This window comes from Gallus gallus, chromosome 1 (assembly GCF_016699485.2).
Source record: "Gallus gallus isolate bGalGal1 chromosome 1, bGalGal1.mat.broiler.GRCg7b, whole genome shotgun sequence".
NCBI classification, from domain to species: Eukaryota; Metazoa; Chordata; class Aves; order Galliformes; family Phasianidae; genus Gallus; species Gallus gallus.
Genome location: NC_052532.1, coordinates 39,413,607 through 39,431,878, shown reverse-complemented (window position 1 = coordinate 39,431,878; position 18,272 = coordinate 39,413,607). Strand labels below are relative to the sequence as shown.

Sequence of the window (18,272 nt, the reverse complement as noted above, 5' to 3'; positions counted from 1 at the left end):
CTATTATGTTATGTTGGCCCACAACTTCAGAGGCAGATGCTGGTAGTATGGCAGAAGAGGTTGAACCTTCCCACCAACATCCCATTCCATGTTGTTGCTGGGTGACAGACAGCAGCAGAGGGGCAGTCTGACAGAATGGCATCTGACATGGAGGTGTGTATGAAGCAAAGGTGTGGTACTGAATTCATCTATGCAGAAAAAACTGTCACCCACTGCCATTCATTGACACTTGTTGAACATGTATGCAGACAAGAACTCACAATTTATAGTATACACTTATATATAGTATATAAGTAATATATATATTAAATATTATTATTTTGTTATTATATTGATTTTTAATATTTTTTTTCCTAAGAAGATCTTAGCCCCTGCCTCACATTGGTATGGAAATCATAGCTATTTGCTATGGAAATGCAAGTAATAGTTATTACTGAGAACTTCAGTCTCATTTTTGGTATTTGCCTCTTTCAATCCAAGTTTGAGATCAGAAAGCATTCTATTAGGACCATTTTGCTTCTTTTCTATGAGCTTAGGAAAAAAATCTGTCCTCTCCTGTCAGTGACACCTGCGTTCAAGAAATTATTACAAGAAGCAGTGAAATGAACAGCCTGAATTTATTCTCTTCAAATGATCAATCTAGTAGCTTCATAAAAATTAATTTTCAGGAAAACTCCATGCAAAAAACCATTAATTTTCTAAAAGTCAGTGATATCTCCACCTTGAATCTTGATGCCAAACAGGAATGAAAAACTAGGAAATTAACTTGGTTGCCATTTAAAGAGGACAGTAAGAACTCTTGATGCAACTGCAGCTGGCAAATCAAGATGGGCAAAATAGCAGAGATTAGTAGGAAAAAGAAATGGAGGAGTGTCTAGGATGACTCCTGAAGGCAGTAACTTTAAGCTAAATGGATAAGCATATAAATCAGGAATTATTTTATTTTGCTGATTAACCTCAATATATATACAAGTCTGTACTTTAGCTTATTAAGCTATTATTTAGAATTAACTCAGACTTGAGTCTTACAGTTATTTTTACATTTTTATTAATTTCCTCTATAGCCTCCAGTCCCATTTTGTTTTGAGAGCTATTCACAAACCCAAGGAGAGGTAAACAAACCTTTCTCTGCACATCTGCAAACAGAGTGTGAGACAAGTCTGAACAGAACACCATTTTTCAGCCTGAATCATCGTATCGCTTCAAGCTCCCAGTTCGGGGGACTATCAGTCCCTTATGCACAATAAATCAAATTTAGGGGTTTTGAGGCCAAATGGAGCTGCAAGCCAGCCAAATATTTCAGAATATGGTTGGTATAGAAATGTAGCTTTTTATCCAATTACTATGTAGGACACAGTAACTTCCTATTAAAGAGGTAATAATAGTATCCTGCATTGAAGGCATTCAGATATTGCAGCTATTCAGGATTATACCAGAAGCATGAACAGTGTTATTATTAGTCAGACACATGCTGGGAATTTATTGGTAGAGTTTTTTTCTCTTTTATTTACCTCGTTGGCAGAACAAGGTCTTCTGTTCATACAAGAATGTATTTTTAGGAAGTACATCAAGATAGCTTTGATTTCACAAAGATGCTCATTGAGTAAATTAACACTGATTAATATTAAGTTTTATCTTTGTATGGTTTCTAACAGTACCTCAACATTTAAAGCCTCCACTCAAAAGCTGTTGCTGTTTTGCATTCCTGTAATCCTGAAAAACCCAGAGCTAACTTTTTCTAAGAATATGGCAGTTATTTTGTTGTTGTTGTCTGTAGAGAATGGCCCAAATGGAAGGGCAGAGAGGGGGAGGAAAGAAACAGCTGATGTATATGATAAAGGCTTTTAAGTGTAAGTGCTACTTTCATAGAATCCCTGACTCATAGAATACCCTGAGTTGGAAGGAACCCATAGGGATCACCAAGTCCAACTCCAGGCTCCACATAGGACAACCCAAAATTGAACCATATTTCTGAGAGAGCTGACTAAATGCTCCTTGAACCTTAAGGCCATCCCCACCACCCTCTGGTGCAGACCCTTTCCATAACCCCCAGCTGCCCCTCCCCTGACACAGCTCCATGCTGTTCTCTCAGGCCCTGTCGCTGTCACACAAAGCAGAGCTCAGCGCTGCCCTCCACTCCCTGTGAGAAGCTGCGGCCGCCATGAGGCCTCCCCTCAGCCCTTCTGCTCTGCGCTGAACAAACCCAGGACTTCAGCTGCTCCTCTGACCTCATGCCTGCTATAGCCTTCACCAACTTCATAGCCCTTCTTCGGACACTCTCTTTATAGCTTTATGTCTTTCTTATTTTTTAGCTGCTTTGTTTTTCCCCCTGTTTAAGGTGTCAGAATTGCATGTTTGAAATGAAAAATGTAAAAGCTGAGATGGTATCTTTTTTGTCTTTCTGATTAACAGCTTAAGAATTCAGATGATTAAAGGCAAACTGGGATAAAAAATATAAGAATCAATGAAGATAGAGTGACTTTCATATCCAGTGCAGTTAAAAAAAAAAAACAACTGTGCTGTGATTATGCAAATCAGCCACTCACCAAAATGCAGAGATTTACATAACGGAGAACAAAATTCCTCACAGTTATGCCTCAGTAACCTTACAGGATTCTTGTACTTTAATTGTGTGACTCACTGTAATAAAATGATCCCACTCTCTTTATTCAGAGTCAAATATACGTTAGGAAATCACCATTTTGTATGATTTGTGTGTTTTTGGAAGCCTACGCTCTCCTGCCACAAAATGTGGTTTATGTGCTCCTTTAAACAGACAGAAATAAATGCAAAGGTAGGATTTCTGCTTGTATCAATCAAAAATTTAACTGGATTTACATACTGCATCACTGTTCTTGTATCAAATGTATATTAATACAAATAATCCCTTCCTTCTATGTGGAACTTCTATTTCCTTATTTTATTAAATTCATCACTTTTTGATAAAATAAGTCTTTGCTGGTGTGTTTATCACAGGAGGAAACATCATTGTCATTTAAATTGCATAGACCCTATACTGTAGTTTTGTAGATGAAATCTTAAAAGGGATCATGATATTTTTAGTTAGTTAAATATGTCCAGCCTACTTAACTTGTGACATTTATGTGTTCTATAAAACATTATTTTTGAAAGATGACTGCCCTATTACAAGCCACATGGAAAGGACAGTTATTTATTCAGCTGGGTATACTTTGTTGTACCTTTCTTTTTGTCGTCACTGTTACTGGATTGTTTAGAAACATGACTTGACATTCCAGAATTTCCATGGAAATCCAGAAAGAGAAGACTATAAATTAGACCCTACTGCAGCTGGGCTTTTCATAGCTGTAAATTGATCACAGGTGAGCTTTTTCACAATATGGCTACATTATATCTTATTAGACATCCATTAAATCATGATGGCTTATTTTTCATCTGCAGACGTCTTAGGCAAAGGCTAAAACTAGAACTAAAACATGTAATTATTTCTCTCTTGCATACAGACAACAAAGCACTGGCAAAAATCCTCTCAAGGTAACCAGCAAGCTTTGAAAGACTCCCCTGTCATGTAGGGATGAACATGAAACCTTTGGAAGATTTTAATGAGAAAGTATATGAGATAAAAAACATGCTGGTCCATACTTGTCTCCCATTGGCAAATATCAGAGAATTGAGGACCCCTGCATTTCTCTACTAAGTCTAAGACTCAGTTTCAGGTATCCAGTCTGAACCTACCAGAAAAAATACTGCCCCAAAGTCTTCCACATGCCAGAAGTGTTCTTAGACCCAAGTATCCACACTATCGCAAAGAGGTGGGTATACCATTTTTCTACTTTTTTTTTTCCTCATATGGCAAGAAATTGACAGAAAGACCCTCTAAAAATTATCTTGTTAGAACAAGTTTATTTTCTGCTCTGTTTTAAGAGAGATTCTAAAAAAAATTGCAACCAGCTGGAAGAAGGAAGGTCTGATCATTTTTCTATCAAAATGAGTTCTTCAGCTTTGTAACAGGCTAACAACACCTCACTGAAAACTCCCTACTGACATATAAAGAAAAAAATGGTAAGGAAATGTTATAACCTTCTGATAGGAAAGTGAAGTCTCCTCTCCTCCCTCAGATACAAGAGCTGCTTGTATCATTATGAAAGTAATGCCTCCTATTTTATTATGTTCACCCACGACATCAGAGGTGAATGATGGTATGGTAGTAGAGGCTGAACTTTCCTGACACTGCTCTGTTACATGTTGTTATCATGTGACAGATGGCAGCAGAGGGGCAGTTTGACAGAATGGCATCTGACATGGAAGTGCATGTGAAGCAAAGGTGTGGCACTGAATTCTTCCATGTGGAAAAAATGGCAGCCACTGACAGTACTTGACACTTGCTAAACATTTATGATGACCAAACAGTGGATGTGATCACAGTGAGACAGTAGATGTTTTGTTTCAACAGTGGCAATGGTGACAGTGGGTCATCTCCAGTGGTGCAGATGTTTATGACCGTGGCATGCAGATTCTTGTTCATTGCTGGGTAATATGCAATGCTAATAGTGGTGACTGTGTTGAGAAATAGTGTTTTGTAGCTGAGGATGTTCTCTATCAAATAGTGTTATTGTGCTTTTCGCATTTGTGGTAATTCCCATGGAAATAAACAGGAGGCATTACTTTTGGAATGACCTATTTACACTAAAAATTGCACAGACAGCCTTGACCATATTTATTCCTTGGAAGTAGCTGTTTTTTTTTGTTTGGTTGTTTTTTTTTTTTTTTTTTTGTCTTTTTTTTTTTTTTGTCTTTGAAGAATTAGAAGAAGTCATCTCAAAACTAGAAGACTCGAGTACCAACAGCAGTGCTGGGTAACTGCTGAAGCAACATTATTACTGAAGGAAAAACTAAGAAGCATAAAAACTAAGAGACAATAGGAAATATGTTGATAGTCTTAAATTTGAAAGACTTTGGGCTTGTGTTTCAAGACAGGGATCTGGTGAAAACTTTAAGACACAGTTCTGTCAAAAAAAAAAAAAAAAGAAAAAAAGTAGGAGATTCTTACAGATAGGTGGGGAAAACTAATAGACGTTAATACAAATACTGAAGGTGAAAGTGATCAAGGTAGTCATCCAGCACTGTATGATGTAAAATGATGGAACAAAGGCAGCTATTTTGGATTAATTCTTCTCAGCCATGGCAGGATTACCAGCAACCTCCGTAGTTCTCTAAAGAAGCACATTCCCATTTAGTTTAATGTTACATTCAAAGTATTCCTCTATGTTAGGAAAAGAAGGATGCAACACGCTCTGCGCTCTTAGCAGAAGGCACCATCTTTTATAATTACTAAAATGTATTTCATCATACAGTTATTTTATGGCATAGTACACTTTCCTCTGAAAATAATCACATAAAATTAAATTCTTATTCCTTTGCATGAATAAAAATTTTCTTTCTTTGGAAAGATTCTCAAAACTGGAGTTTCCATTTGTTTTCATTGTTACTTTAAAAGAAGTAGGTAGCAGTGCATTCAAAATTCCTCTGTGTATTTTCCTAGACCTAACAATTGCAGTTGTGCACATACTGGGATCAAAGCTTACAATTTACAAAAAAAGTGTAATTCACCTTATTTATATAGAACGGGGAGCTGTAAATTAGAAGAATACGTCTCAAATGCTGACCATTTCTCTCTCAGTGTGTCATCTTCTTTTTTTGCTTCCTCTTCTTTTTTAATTCTAGCAGTTTTGTTTTTCCCATGATATCATCAAGCAATTTCATTTCAGTACAGTCTGCACTGGACTGTGCAGATTACCAAATTAATGACATATGAACTTCTTACCACTGTAACGCTTCTACTCCTGCAAGTGAGAATTTCGAGTGGCAGAGCAAAGTTGTTTGCTATCAATTTTGCAAAAACTGCATCTGCCAGATTGCCAAGATCCATCTCAGAGATTAAAAAAAAAATAAATTGATTAATATTCCGATTTGCTTCCTGTCTTTATCATTCATGCAGCATTTCTTCACACAAATGATAATGTTCTAAAAATGAAAACTACTCTATATGTTAAAACATTTCCTTGAAAATATTTTGCATTTACATTACTATGAAGTAAAAATTGTTAGAGATTCAATTTCTGTGTAGTGCCTGCTATGGAAACACAGACACAGAGAGTTTAACCCCCATTTATAGAAAAGTGCCAACATTATCTGCTTGTATATTTTGGTTAAAAAAAAATTCTAATGTATATAAAATGATGCTGAAAGTGCTGAGTTAGTTGCATTTTTAATACCAGCGTACTAAAATATACCAAACAGGTTCAAGCAGACAGTAATGATCATAAACAAGCTAACAAATATATACAAACCAATGACTCAACTTTGAATCAACAATTTTTAGCAAAGACTGAAAGAACACTAATGGCTTGAAACCTATTGAATTACTGAGAGGGAAAAGAATGACATTTCCATAGAGCTATCTCCTTGTTAGAAAGCCATTCTTTCCCCTCCATTTCTGTATTTTCTAATCTCCAAAGGTACACAGTACCTTTATTTTCATAACACTTAAGAAGTAGGATTGAATTTGGCTTACATGTAATATGCTCACACCATTTGTAATGAACTCAAAACCTTAATTGTTACTGTGAGGAAATACTTTGCTCCTTGTCCCCATTACCACTGTGAAGACCTCTGGCCTGCCCAGTTCTAATGACTCAGAAGTAATTTATCAGTAAAAGTTGCAACGATGATCTGACATATCAAGAATAGTCACAAATCACATGAGAGTTTGTCTCAATATTTTCTACTACAATTAATTCCGAGGAGCTTGCTGAACTGAGTTTATCTATTGATTATTTTAGCTTGAGTTGAAAACACTGAGTACATTCTCTAAATAAATGTCTGGACATTTCTGTTAAATCTAATCTTGAAGCAGAAGCTTTTAATCAGTCAAGTTTTACTCACGTGGAATTTTGTTCAGTTCATTCATGAACTTCTTTTTTAAATTAGAAAACGCATCTTCTTTTCCTCCTCCTCCTCCAGGAGCGGCTGGCTCGGTGACATTGCTTGGAAGAGCTGCTGCTACTGTGGTTGCTGGCGGGGCTGCCAGGGCCTCATGATGACTTTCACTCACCATTGTAACCCCTGTGGAAGCTGCTGTTGGAAGAACAACAACAACAAAAAAAAAAACAAAGAACACGTTTACATCATGAAAACAAGAGCAACAGCAAACAGAGAACACGTTTACGTTATGAAAAAGGATCTCATATCAATCAAAGACTAAATAGGCAGGATATCACTAGGTGCTCATGCTTACTGAGTAAATATGACCGTGTCAATGCACTGCTTCATGTTCTTCATACAATATTTATTAGAACAGAGAGAAAAGTCTCTTGCAGGGTTAATTTCAGCCAGAATCATTTTAGTGCTTAGTGTTCCTCTTCAATCACATTGAGTTCTGAACTGCTGAAATTGAAAACTCAGAATTCTTGTAAAACTCACACAGATTTACCTTTTGCTCTTCAATTCTGAAAGTAAAGGCACAAAGGGTAATTAGTGCTCCCTGTGTGCAGATCTCGCAATGATTTACAGAATTACTTACCTAGGAGAGTTACAGAAGTGCAGATTACAGCCAGAGTTTCAATATCAAACAAATGAAGTGATAAGAATGTAGTAAAAACACTTCATACTTCCCTGCCAAAGTAATAAGCTATTGTTTTATACTTAAGCAAGTTGTATATTAAACAAGAATTGATTTGCATCCATTTTTATCTTTATTTATTGAAGGCAATTTTCCTTCCAGTTATTATGTGTGACATTTGCTACTGACAATATTCTGTTAAATTATTCACATGTCTCATTGGAGTATTCATGAAGCTATGACATCTGTGGGGTATCTAAATGCAGCCATACTGAAGAATGTGAAAGGCTGTCACAAGCATAACACATGGCCATATTTTTCATTTAATGGGCATTTTGCAAAACCTCTGCTTGAGCTTATGGTACAAAGCAAAGAATTTGGGGCCATTGGGGTGAAGGTGATTACACAGTGCAATTTCAGTACTATCAGAAGGCTGGTTGAAATGTTTACATTGGTTTGAACACATTGTTCTGAATTTCTGCTGCTTCCTAAATAGCACTAATCTGACTAATCATGCTTTGTTATTCTCCAGAAAACCAGAGGGAGAAAGAGTTTGAAAGATAACAAACACTCATTATTGCTCTGAGTGCACAATTGCTCTCAGTCCCAAAAGAAACTTGGCCTTGGACCTTCTGCTGAAAAACTTAAACATCATACAAAAAAGGCAACACATCAAAATTAAAGGGGCACAGGAGCATCTGACTACATGCAACATGATAGACTGTGAACTTTCCTGCCTCACATGACCACTTTCATAGATGCTGCTAAGTGTAACACTATAATGTGATGCAAAGCACAGCAGTAATTGTGGGGTAGCAAAATCCTACGCTGCAGCAAGCAAGGATATGCCCAAATGCAGCAGCTGTAGACACTGATACAAAGGAAAGAATCTGCTTATTCTGGGAAGGCCTCAAGTATGCAAAGATCTCCAGCAAGATACCCTTACCTCTACTGCCAACCTTTAAATGAGGTCTGGGAAGGGGTGGATCCTGGCTCCACTCTCTCTAGTCACTGAAGTGCATTGTATGCAGCTGAGCTCCCCTGGGTTGGCCCTACCTTCCGACCAGGTGCTCAGTCACTGTTTCAAGCCGTGACAGCATTTCTGACAAACTGAGAGTGCTAAAATCACTACATCAAATGAAGATTGGCTTTTTGTCCTTCAACTTTTCTTGTGTAAGCTCTCAGTGAGGAAGATCCAGTGCGTGCCCAACTGCAGGCAGATGAACCTTTGGAAATCACCAGTCATTACACAGGGGTCTGCACATAAGTGTATTCTGGAACAGAAGTCATCCTGTAACGCACCATCTGAATAAAAAGATGTTTGGCCTTGTTCTGAAGAAGCAACTTGATGGATATTTTGCAGCAATTTTATTGAGGCAGCACTGAATGAAGCAGTATTCCCTGCCTGCCCGTTGCTTATGCCTTTGTCCTCACAGTCTCTAGCCTAATATAAAATCATGTTGATGTTGACAAAGCATGTGTATGTGAGATAGCTACATAAATATTTCATACACATGCGGTCTTATCTACTTGCCTGTAACAACATGGGAGCACTTTGCTATCTAAAGCAGACCAAAGCTGATGGAAAGATTCCAGTTAATATCCATGAACTTTGGCTCAAGCTTGATGTCTGCAAAGATTTCCCTCCTTGCCTCTCACAATAACGATTGGGAAAAACATGTAGAGCATAATTTGTGTAGTATAGAATTATGTGCCAGCTCTTCCAGGCTCGGAGACTTTTTCCATATGCTCTGATGAATGCCAAATACTATGAAGCAAAACACGCAGAGCCATCAGCTGTAAACATTAATACTGTTTTATATTATAGCATTTTGTCAGTGAATGTCAGTTACATCAGAAGAAAAGTTGTATGATATATCATAATTAAATCAAAATTAAATTGCTTAATTATAATATATTGGTTAATTATTTCAGGCCTGGCAGTCGACTATTTTATTTTGTAACGGAAGACACAATTTGCAGTGATGACTTTCAGCTAATTAAAAATTAAGGCAAATGTAATTTATTTGCTTCTAGTTTTGGAGCTCTATTTTGAAAATATATTGGGAGAATAAATTTGAAGTGCTACACTTTCATTTATTAAAAAAAAAAAAAAAAAAAAAAAAAGGAAAAAATAACAAACTACAACTACTGTACTGCTCTGATCTCCAGGAACAATCCACAGCAGAGCCCTAGTGCAGATAGAGGTTACTACATCTAATGAGGCATGCACAAATGCTTTGAGACTTGCTACAGAGCCTTTGACCTTTACACGCCAATGACACTGTCCTGATATTTTAAATAGGTGTGAAGAGGCTGAAGAAGCATCTCCTCTCAGAAAAAGCTGTCTGCAGGAAAGAATTTTCCGAAGAGCACATGCCCACTCCCTCACAGAGATAACATCTGATAGCTTCTATTATTGTAATGCTGCAGCTTCCCACTATAATGGTATAAACACTGTTGCATTATTAGAGACTGAAGAGTACTGGATAATTAGATTTAAATTGGCCTTTTACAAGAAAAAAAAAAAAGAGAGGTTACTTTAGTGCTGCAGTGCATTGCTAAAGGTAAAGATCTACAAAAGACGAGCGGATTATCTGCCATTTATGAAATGGCAGTTGCAAGCAAAAATTTCGTATAGGTTAAAAAATGGAAAGTCATAGAATTCAATGATGCTTCTAGTGCAGTGTTCACTACTGTGATGATACTGCCAGTCATGAAACAATACACACTGCATGTGTAACATGCAGTCATAAGTAAGAGCACATTTATGGTCACAAAGAAAATACCTATTTCATTTACATGCTTCTATAAAACACAAAACAGAGCATAATCCCTGAGCATGCTGATTCTTTGGTATACACTGCCCACCCTGAATAGTGCCATAAAATCCTTATTAAACAGTTGTGAAGCAAGCAAACAAACAAACCAAACCCCTGAAAAAAAACGTAGACACTTGGATATAATGCCTGTCATTTCTATACAGAAATAGGCAAGTGTTGGCTGAAAATGCAGACATGGTGATTTGAAGCCTTGAGGAAGTCGGGTATTTAGAATCCTACTGTTCCCTACGTAAGAAAAATCCTGACAAAAAAATGACTATAGCTCCAAAGCCTACAAAATTTCTACATCATTTCCTCTGAAAAAGAAGCATCTGAATAATTTACAAATGTGCCCTGGAGATTCACAGAAAGGAATATATTTCCTTATGGAGGTACAAAGTACTGGCTGACTGCCTGTGTATTCTGGTACGGAACTTGCTGGTGAGAGACTTGTTGGAAGACACCTCTTGAGAGAGGAGTAAAAAGGAGAGTCAGACTTCAGATGTGGCTGATTACAGAGCATGGAGTAGCCTCAGAAAAACATATGTTCCAGGGGCAACAACTCTTTGCAAACATACAGGCCTATCTGAAATGGAATGTGCTCCACCTGGATGAACTAATCACACAGGAAACTGATACTTGTTTCAAATGGTTCTTGAAAAATAATGTGAATAATGTGACAGCATTAATGAGAGAGACATGGAATGTTCACAGTGATTCCTATGAAATTCTTCAGGATGTGGAGTGAAAGCAGAACAGTGTATCATCTTGAGCAGGCTCCCCAGGGCAGTGATCACAGCACCAAACCCACTGAAGTTCAAGAAGCATTTGAACAATGCTATCAGAAATAGGGTTTAAATTTGTGTGGTCCTGTGTTGGACTTGATTTATCCTTGTGGGTACCTTCCAACCTGCAATATTCTATGATTCTGCGATCTTCTGCCAAATAATGGAGAATTTTATGCTAGAATTAAAAAGAAAATACAAGTGGAGAGAAGGGAAGACTCAAATGACAGCAAAGAGAGTTTGTATGGTTCCTATGTGATTAACTGACAGCGCATACACCACAGCAGATACTGAAGGACTTAGTGAATACTTAATTCCATGGACAGAAATTTTCTGCATGGTGTATTTCGGTCAATATAATTTTGCTTACTTCTTCTCTTACTTGCTGAATACAAACAGTGATACGGCAAATAGGTCAGACATCCCACACGGACCAGAGGAGGTATCATGAGGTATTTATTGAAGACAGTCCTTTCACTTTGCTGCTACTCAGATTTTTCTGCCATACTAAGAATTTAAATCACACAGATGCAATGTTACTGTGAGTAACTGTGTAAGTTCTCAGAGGTAATTGTCACTATTTATTCAATGCATATTGCTGTAGCTGTAACAGCTACAGTCACTGTACCTCCGTTAGCATGCAAAGCTGTAAACTGGCATGTAGACTGCTAAATGGCATTTCCTGCACAGCTTTATCTTTTCAGCATCCCAGTAGTTACATAAAACTTGGAATGTGATCACGTTATCTGAGAAAAAAGAAATCACACAGAAACATCACTCATGTTATTCTGTAGTTTTTGTTTGCAGCTGCCATGCACTGAGAGGAAGAAATGATTGGCTTTCAGTGGTGCAGTGGCCAGGGTAAGTACTAGAGAAAGATGTGACACCACAGTGAAAATTTACCCTACTCCATTAGACTGTTTTAATGAAATTAATTCATCATTAAGAAGATGGGAACATTACCAGAATGTCTAAAGATATCTACAATAAACGATCTCTTCCTAGATTGAAGTATTCTGGGATGTTAATAATACATGTTATACTCATTCATTTTCTTACTAATGAAATATGCTATCTTTCTAGCTTCGGTAATAGACATTTATTTTAAAAGACAAGCTCAGAAAAGAGACTTTCTTGGCTTTTTCTAAAGATGGGTCTGTAAGTACATTTTCAGAAGAATGGAAGGTCACGCTAAAGATGACATATCAAAAACAGCCTTTTCACTGCTACCACAGAGGCTTACAATGCAATCCATATTTAGTGCTGCTCAGGCCTGACATGTCATGGGAATAAAAGGTTTGACGATGAACTTGGGTGGGTTAATTCAGGTGTCCCATCCATGCTGTTCCGGATGCACAAGCACTGCCCCAGCAACTGCTCTTCTACACCCCAAATTGCCTCTCTGCCCCTCTTTGAGTAGAGAAGAAACATTTCTCCTGTTGCCATATGTAAAACATCAGTCCAGCTGAAACTTTCTAGACCCCAGTTGTGCATTAGCTCTATAAAACCGTTTTCTAATGCTCACTGCTAATATCACATCAACGCTTTTGCTGTCCTGCCTGAAAAAGCAAGACAAATCACCTAAATCTCTTGTACATTCCATGGCTACTTTATTGCTGAGGTTTAGAAATGTTGGTGTGAGTGGAGTCCTGCCACTGAGTTTGGAGCAGGACAAAGGAACACAGTGTTGTAGATAGGAAGAGTCCAGCAGGTGGCTGGTCAGTAGGGATGAAGACATGGCACACATGGAGGGCGGACATCTGAGCACAAGTTTGAGCAAGTGTGGGAGTGGCAAAGGACATATCAAGACAGGCAGCAGCACTGCAGCTCCAAGACAGGAGGAGAGCTTGGCAGAAATGCTTCTTGACAGTTCATCAGAACTGTTAGTTGAGGGAGCCAACAACTGATACTCTGAGGTATCTACAGCACAGTCCTGGAGCATGCAACAAATCTTCCCCTTATTGGGCATGAGCTCAGTATCAGTCTCCAGAATTTCCTTAAAATAGCAACAAATATTTTAGAGTAACAGCTGAAAGGAAGTAACTTAATGGCCAAATCAAAACTTTGGTTTTTGCTCCTCTGCTCAGACATCTGCACCCTCAGCAAATTTGCTGAAAACACCAAGCTGAGTGGTGCAGTTGACATGGAGGAAGGAAGGGATGCCATTCAGAGGGACCCTGACAGACTTGAAAGGTGGGCCCGGGTGAACCTAATGAGGTTCAACATGGCAAACTGCAGGGTTTTGCACTTGGGCCAGAGGAACCCCAGGCATCTATACAGACTGGAAGGAGCAGTCCTTGAGAGCAGCTCTGCAGAGAAGGACCTGGGGATCCTGATGGATGACAAACTTAACATGAGCCAGCAGTGTGCTCTTGCAGCTCGGAAAGCAAATGGTATACTGGGCTCCATCATGAGAAGGGTGGCCAGCACGGACAGGGAGGTGATTGTCCCTCTCTACTCTGCTCTTGTGAGGCCCCATCTGGAGTACTGTGTCCAGGTCTGGAGCCCCCAAGACAAGAAAGACAGAGAGCTGTTGGAGAGGGTCCAGAGAAGGGCCACAAAGACAATCAGGGGGCTGGAGCACCTCCCCTATGAGGACAGGCTGAGGGAGCTGGGCTTATTCAGCCTGGAGAAGAGAAGGCTGCGGGGTGACCTCATTGAAGGGAGCCTATAAACAGGAAACACTTTGAAAGGGTAGATAACAGCAGGACAAGGGGGAACGGTTTTAAGTTGAAAGAGGGAAGATTTAGGTTGGATGTCAGGGGGAAGTTCTTTTCTGTGAGAGTGGTGAGGTGCTGGGATGGGCTGCCCAGAGAGGTTGTGGATGCCCCGTCCCTGGAGGTGTTCAAGGCCAGGTTGGATGAGGCCCTGGGCAACCTGGTCTAGTAATTGGGGAGGTTGGTGGCCCTGCTTGCCAGGGAGGTTGGAGATTCATGATCCTTGAGGTCCCTTCCAACCCAGGCCATTCTGTGATTCTGTGATCTGTTTAGTTATTATCTGAGGTGCTTCTGGCAGTGTAGCTGTCCAGAAGTTTTGTGTATGTGGATATGAATTTCATCTGTAGAACTTCTAACAGTCACACAAAGCATGCGTGTCTGCACATTAGGGCATAAGAAGCACCTGAAAAGTTAGGAGAAAATGAAATCTGGTAAGATTTCCTGGCTAATATTTGTACTGAAAGTCTATTATCTTAGCATGGCTTAAATCCAAACAATATCCCTACCTTTGGGTACTCTTCTTAACCTGATTCACTTTGTATTTGCTTTATAATTAAAAAATATAGCATGTATGTAGGATAGGCATAGAATTGTCCACAGTTGCCTGTAATGATAAACATAAACATTTTATTTAACTGAAATGATTAAAAAGTATGATTTCATCTCCAAGCATGTTTCAAAGCTAACCGTATAACATCACAGGAAATTATCTGCACAGTGGAGAACAGTATTTTATCAGAAGCATGGACACTGACAATTGGAGTAAGACAAAATCCTCACTACATGACACAATGTTTTTCTCCCTCAGCTTCCTGATTACCCACTATTAAATAAGGTGCAACCGTTCAACATACAGGGCTCCAAAATCTCTCATGCTGCAGTCTACGCAAGGGAAACCTTGCCTCCTCTTTTCAGAAAGAAGAGTAGTCTGATCATATGTAATCTGTGAACAGCCAATTGCTGTGTGTTCTTCAGTACCAAGCAATGCAGAATGATATTTTCATTTTTAACTTTAAATTGTTGATAAGATTGCTGCCAGTTTAAGTGATAATAGTGAGGCCAATGCTAATTATTTTCCAGCTAAAAGCCATAATTTTTCGAGCGTGCTGCGAAGTTGCATTCCTTGATGCTGGAGCCAGAAAAGCCACAGCAGCTCACAAAGAAACATAAAAACTGAGAGTAAGGAGTAATGTGGCAAGTCAAGAGTGGCAAGCCCCATGCACATGTTCACTGTATAAAATGCCTGTTTCCCTGCCTGCATTTTAAAACTGTAATTTTCCCCTAAGTACACGATATTTCTTAGTCATGCATTTCTTCTGATTTTTAGAGGTAATGGGGCTGGAGACAGGCCCGAATCTCTGGATGTTGACACCGTGGTAATGTGTCAGCAGCAGTGAGGTTACCAAAGCTGTCAAAGCATCAGAATATGTATAATTTAACCCCTCTGCCTTCCTCTACTGCTGCAAATGCTGCTTCAGAATGACTGAGGTCCTTGATACCAGCTAGAGTTATGAATAGGAATGAGAGAGAAACTGCAGCAATTTCCTCCCACATGATCATTCTGTCATCTTTCCCACTTGCATCTTGTTACCCGAAGCTGTAATCTGCATTTCTACTCCCCTGGTATTCGCTTCCAGACTTCCCTTATACAGCAGTGTAAGACAAAAGAATTTATATAAAAATTAGTGTTCAATTGCATTTACGCATGAAATTCTAATATAGTCCACAGAGAATTCTTCTCGTTCTAAAACCGTTTTAAAGTAATCCTGCAAATAATGAAGCCCTTTATATCAATAAAATCCTTGTTGTGTACACTGCATAAAATCAATTTATATTCACATATTTGGCTACTGTCTGATCAGTGTCTCTAATAAAGCCTATAGCTTGGGAAGTGTTGCAGAGATTCGCTGTGACCTGGAAGATTCATAAGGAACAAAACAACAGAAATTGTAAAATAATATGGAGAGGGATGCTATTAATATTTCTGGTTTGATATCTTTGATTTTCCCTTGTGTTAAGATTCCCTATACACCCCCATTTCTGCACTCAGTAATCAACAGCCCAATTTCTGCACTCAGTTATCATAGGATTGGTGAAATTAATTAGGAACATGCAGGAAGGTCCATGCAGTAAAGAGCAAAATAGAGGAACCTGAGATGTGCAGTTCACTGCTACTTCAAAGATTAGTTAAATCTTGGGTTTAGGTTGTGTAATGATTGGCAACTTTGAGTGTGATTCTACTCTGACAAGTTACTATATAAAAATGGCACCTTCCTTCTGAAAAAGATCTGCTCTCCATGTATATTCAGTCATATATGCTGAATTTAATAAGTAACACATTCCAAGTTCAATTTTGAATGCTTTTTTCCCCTGTTATATCTCCAGTATAAAAAGCTAAGAGAACACGAGTGAGACTTTATTCCTCCTGTGCATCATGAATACAATTATTAACTACATTTCAAAGACCAGTTGATTACATCTGTGAGAACCTACTGCAGATTACAGAGTTATACATGAAAGCATGGGATTATATTTTACAGCCAGGCACATAAAGTTTGGGCTGCATTACTGCTGGTGGGTGGGAGAAGGGAGGAGCTCAGCCAGTTTTTCAGACCTCAGGATAAAATTACAAGGCTGGCATTTAGAAAAATGTAAACAGTTGGTATCTGGCAGTAAGGCTCCAAGATGTGTCACCTAAGTGTACTAATGGGAAAAATACTCACATGTGACTGAATTATGTATATCAAGCTTTGCAAATTCTGTGTGGTAAAGGATTCAGATTTTTAAGACACAGGCATTGTAGTCTCAGGATCAGTCAGGTACATGTAAAATACCCAAGCATGTACAAATACACCTGTCTTCCTATATCCATCATGGGTGTACGTCTCCCATGTATGAACAAATGGTATGCTACAGTGCTTGCTTTGAGGTGATTGCTGTCTTGACTAAACAGAAAGCAGTTTTGTGAGGAAATGAACACTGTTCAGAAACAGACACTGATAAAAAGATGCTTAGGGTTTTCTTCAACCACATCAGAGCAGCACTGAAATCAGGTCCAACCTGGCAAAACCATCAAGGAAAGCCGACTGGCTGTGACAGGTTCTGGTAACTGCAGCTACATGGAAATTACTATTTCATGAACGTCATCAAACCAGGAAAGAAGAGCATGGGGCGCAGGAAGCATCTGCAGTGAGATTCGTTTTTAAAGTTAAAAATAAAATTAAAAAACATCCTGATATTTATGGTTAATTACTATGCTTACTCTCTGAAGGCAGTCTTATCAGCTCACAGAAAGAGAAATAGCTGAAATTGGAACTAATTGTCCCATAATGACTGATACTTTTTCCTGCTGTTGAGAATGATATGCCATCATCCAATAGCTTTCCGTGCACAGCAGGAGGGAAAATTATCAATCAATTACGAGACAATTAATTCCTAACTTGTAACATTTTTCTACTGAAAAGGAAAAAAAAGATCCTAATTTGAGATTAAAAATTATGCATTCCGTATAGTGTTTTGAATCATAGAATCGTAGAATCACAAGGTTGGAAAGGACCTATAAGATCACTCAGTCCAACCATCCTCCCATTACCATTGCTACCACAAGCCACTATACCATATCTCATAGCTCCTCATCCAGACACCTCTTGAACACTTCCAGGGATGGTGACTCCACCACCTTCCTGGGCAGGCCATTCCAGTGCCTGACCACTCTCTGAGAGAAAAAGTTTTTCCTTAAGTCTAATCTAAAGCTCCTCTGGTACAACTTGTGGCCATTTCCTCGGCTCCTGTTTGCTGCCTGAGAGAAGGGGCCAAACCCCTCCTCATCACACCTCCCTTCAGGAAGTTGTAGAGAGCAATGAGGTCTCCCCTGAGACTCCTCTTCTCCAGACGACACAATCCCAGCTCCCTCAGCCACTCCTCATAACATTTGTGCTCCAGACCCCTCAGCAGTTTCATTGCCCTTCTCTGGACACATTCCAGGGCATCAATGTCTTTCTTGTAGTAAGGGGCCCAAAACTGAACACAGTACTCAAGGTGCCGCCTCACTAGTGCTGAGTACAGGGGGATGATCACCTCCCTGCTCCTGCTGGCCACACTATTTCTAATGCAGGCCACGATGGCATTGGCCCTCTTGGGCACCTGGACACACTATCGGCTCATGTTCAGCCGAGCATCAACCAACACCCCCAGGTCCCTTTCCTCTTCACAGTTGTCCAGCCACTCAGCCCCAGGGCTATAGCGCTGTATGGGGTTATTGTGGCCAAAGTGCAGGATCCGGCACTTGCCCTTGTTGAACCTCATCCCATTCACCTTGGCCCAGCGATCCAGCTTATCTAGATCCCTC

At 39.2% G+C, this 18,272-nt stretch overlaps 1 protein-coding gene and 1 long non-coding RNA gene across 8 annotated transcripts in view; one reads left to right on the top strand and one right to left on the bottom strand.

The window, feature by feature from the left end:
• SYT1 (synaptotagmin 1) overlaps window positions 1-18,272 on the bottom strand; it is a 346,410-nt gene that overhangs the window by 115,460 nt on the left and 212,678 nt on the right. For 5 of the 7 annotated variants that reach the window (NM_205171.2, XM_046914478.1, NM_001396953.1 and 2 more), the window contains one exon: window positions 6,925-7,116. In NM_205171.2, coding sequence (NP_990502.1) covers window positions 6,925-7,096 — 172 coding nt within the window. In that variant the 5' untranslated portion in view covers window positions 7,097-7,116. The remainder of the gene's footprint in view (window positions 1-6,924; window positions 7,117-18,272) is intronic. The other 2 variants (XM_046914451.1, XM_046914473.1) reach the window with 1 other exon arrangement.
• Window positions 3,261-7,518, top strand: LOC121109500. The gene is made up of 3 exons (XR_005848204.1): window positions 3,261-3,341; window positions 3,483-3,791; window positions 7,003-7,518. It is a non-coding gene; the product is annotated as an uncharacterized LOC121109500 (long non-coding RNA).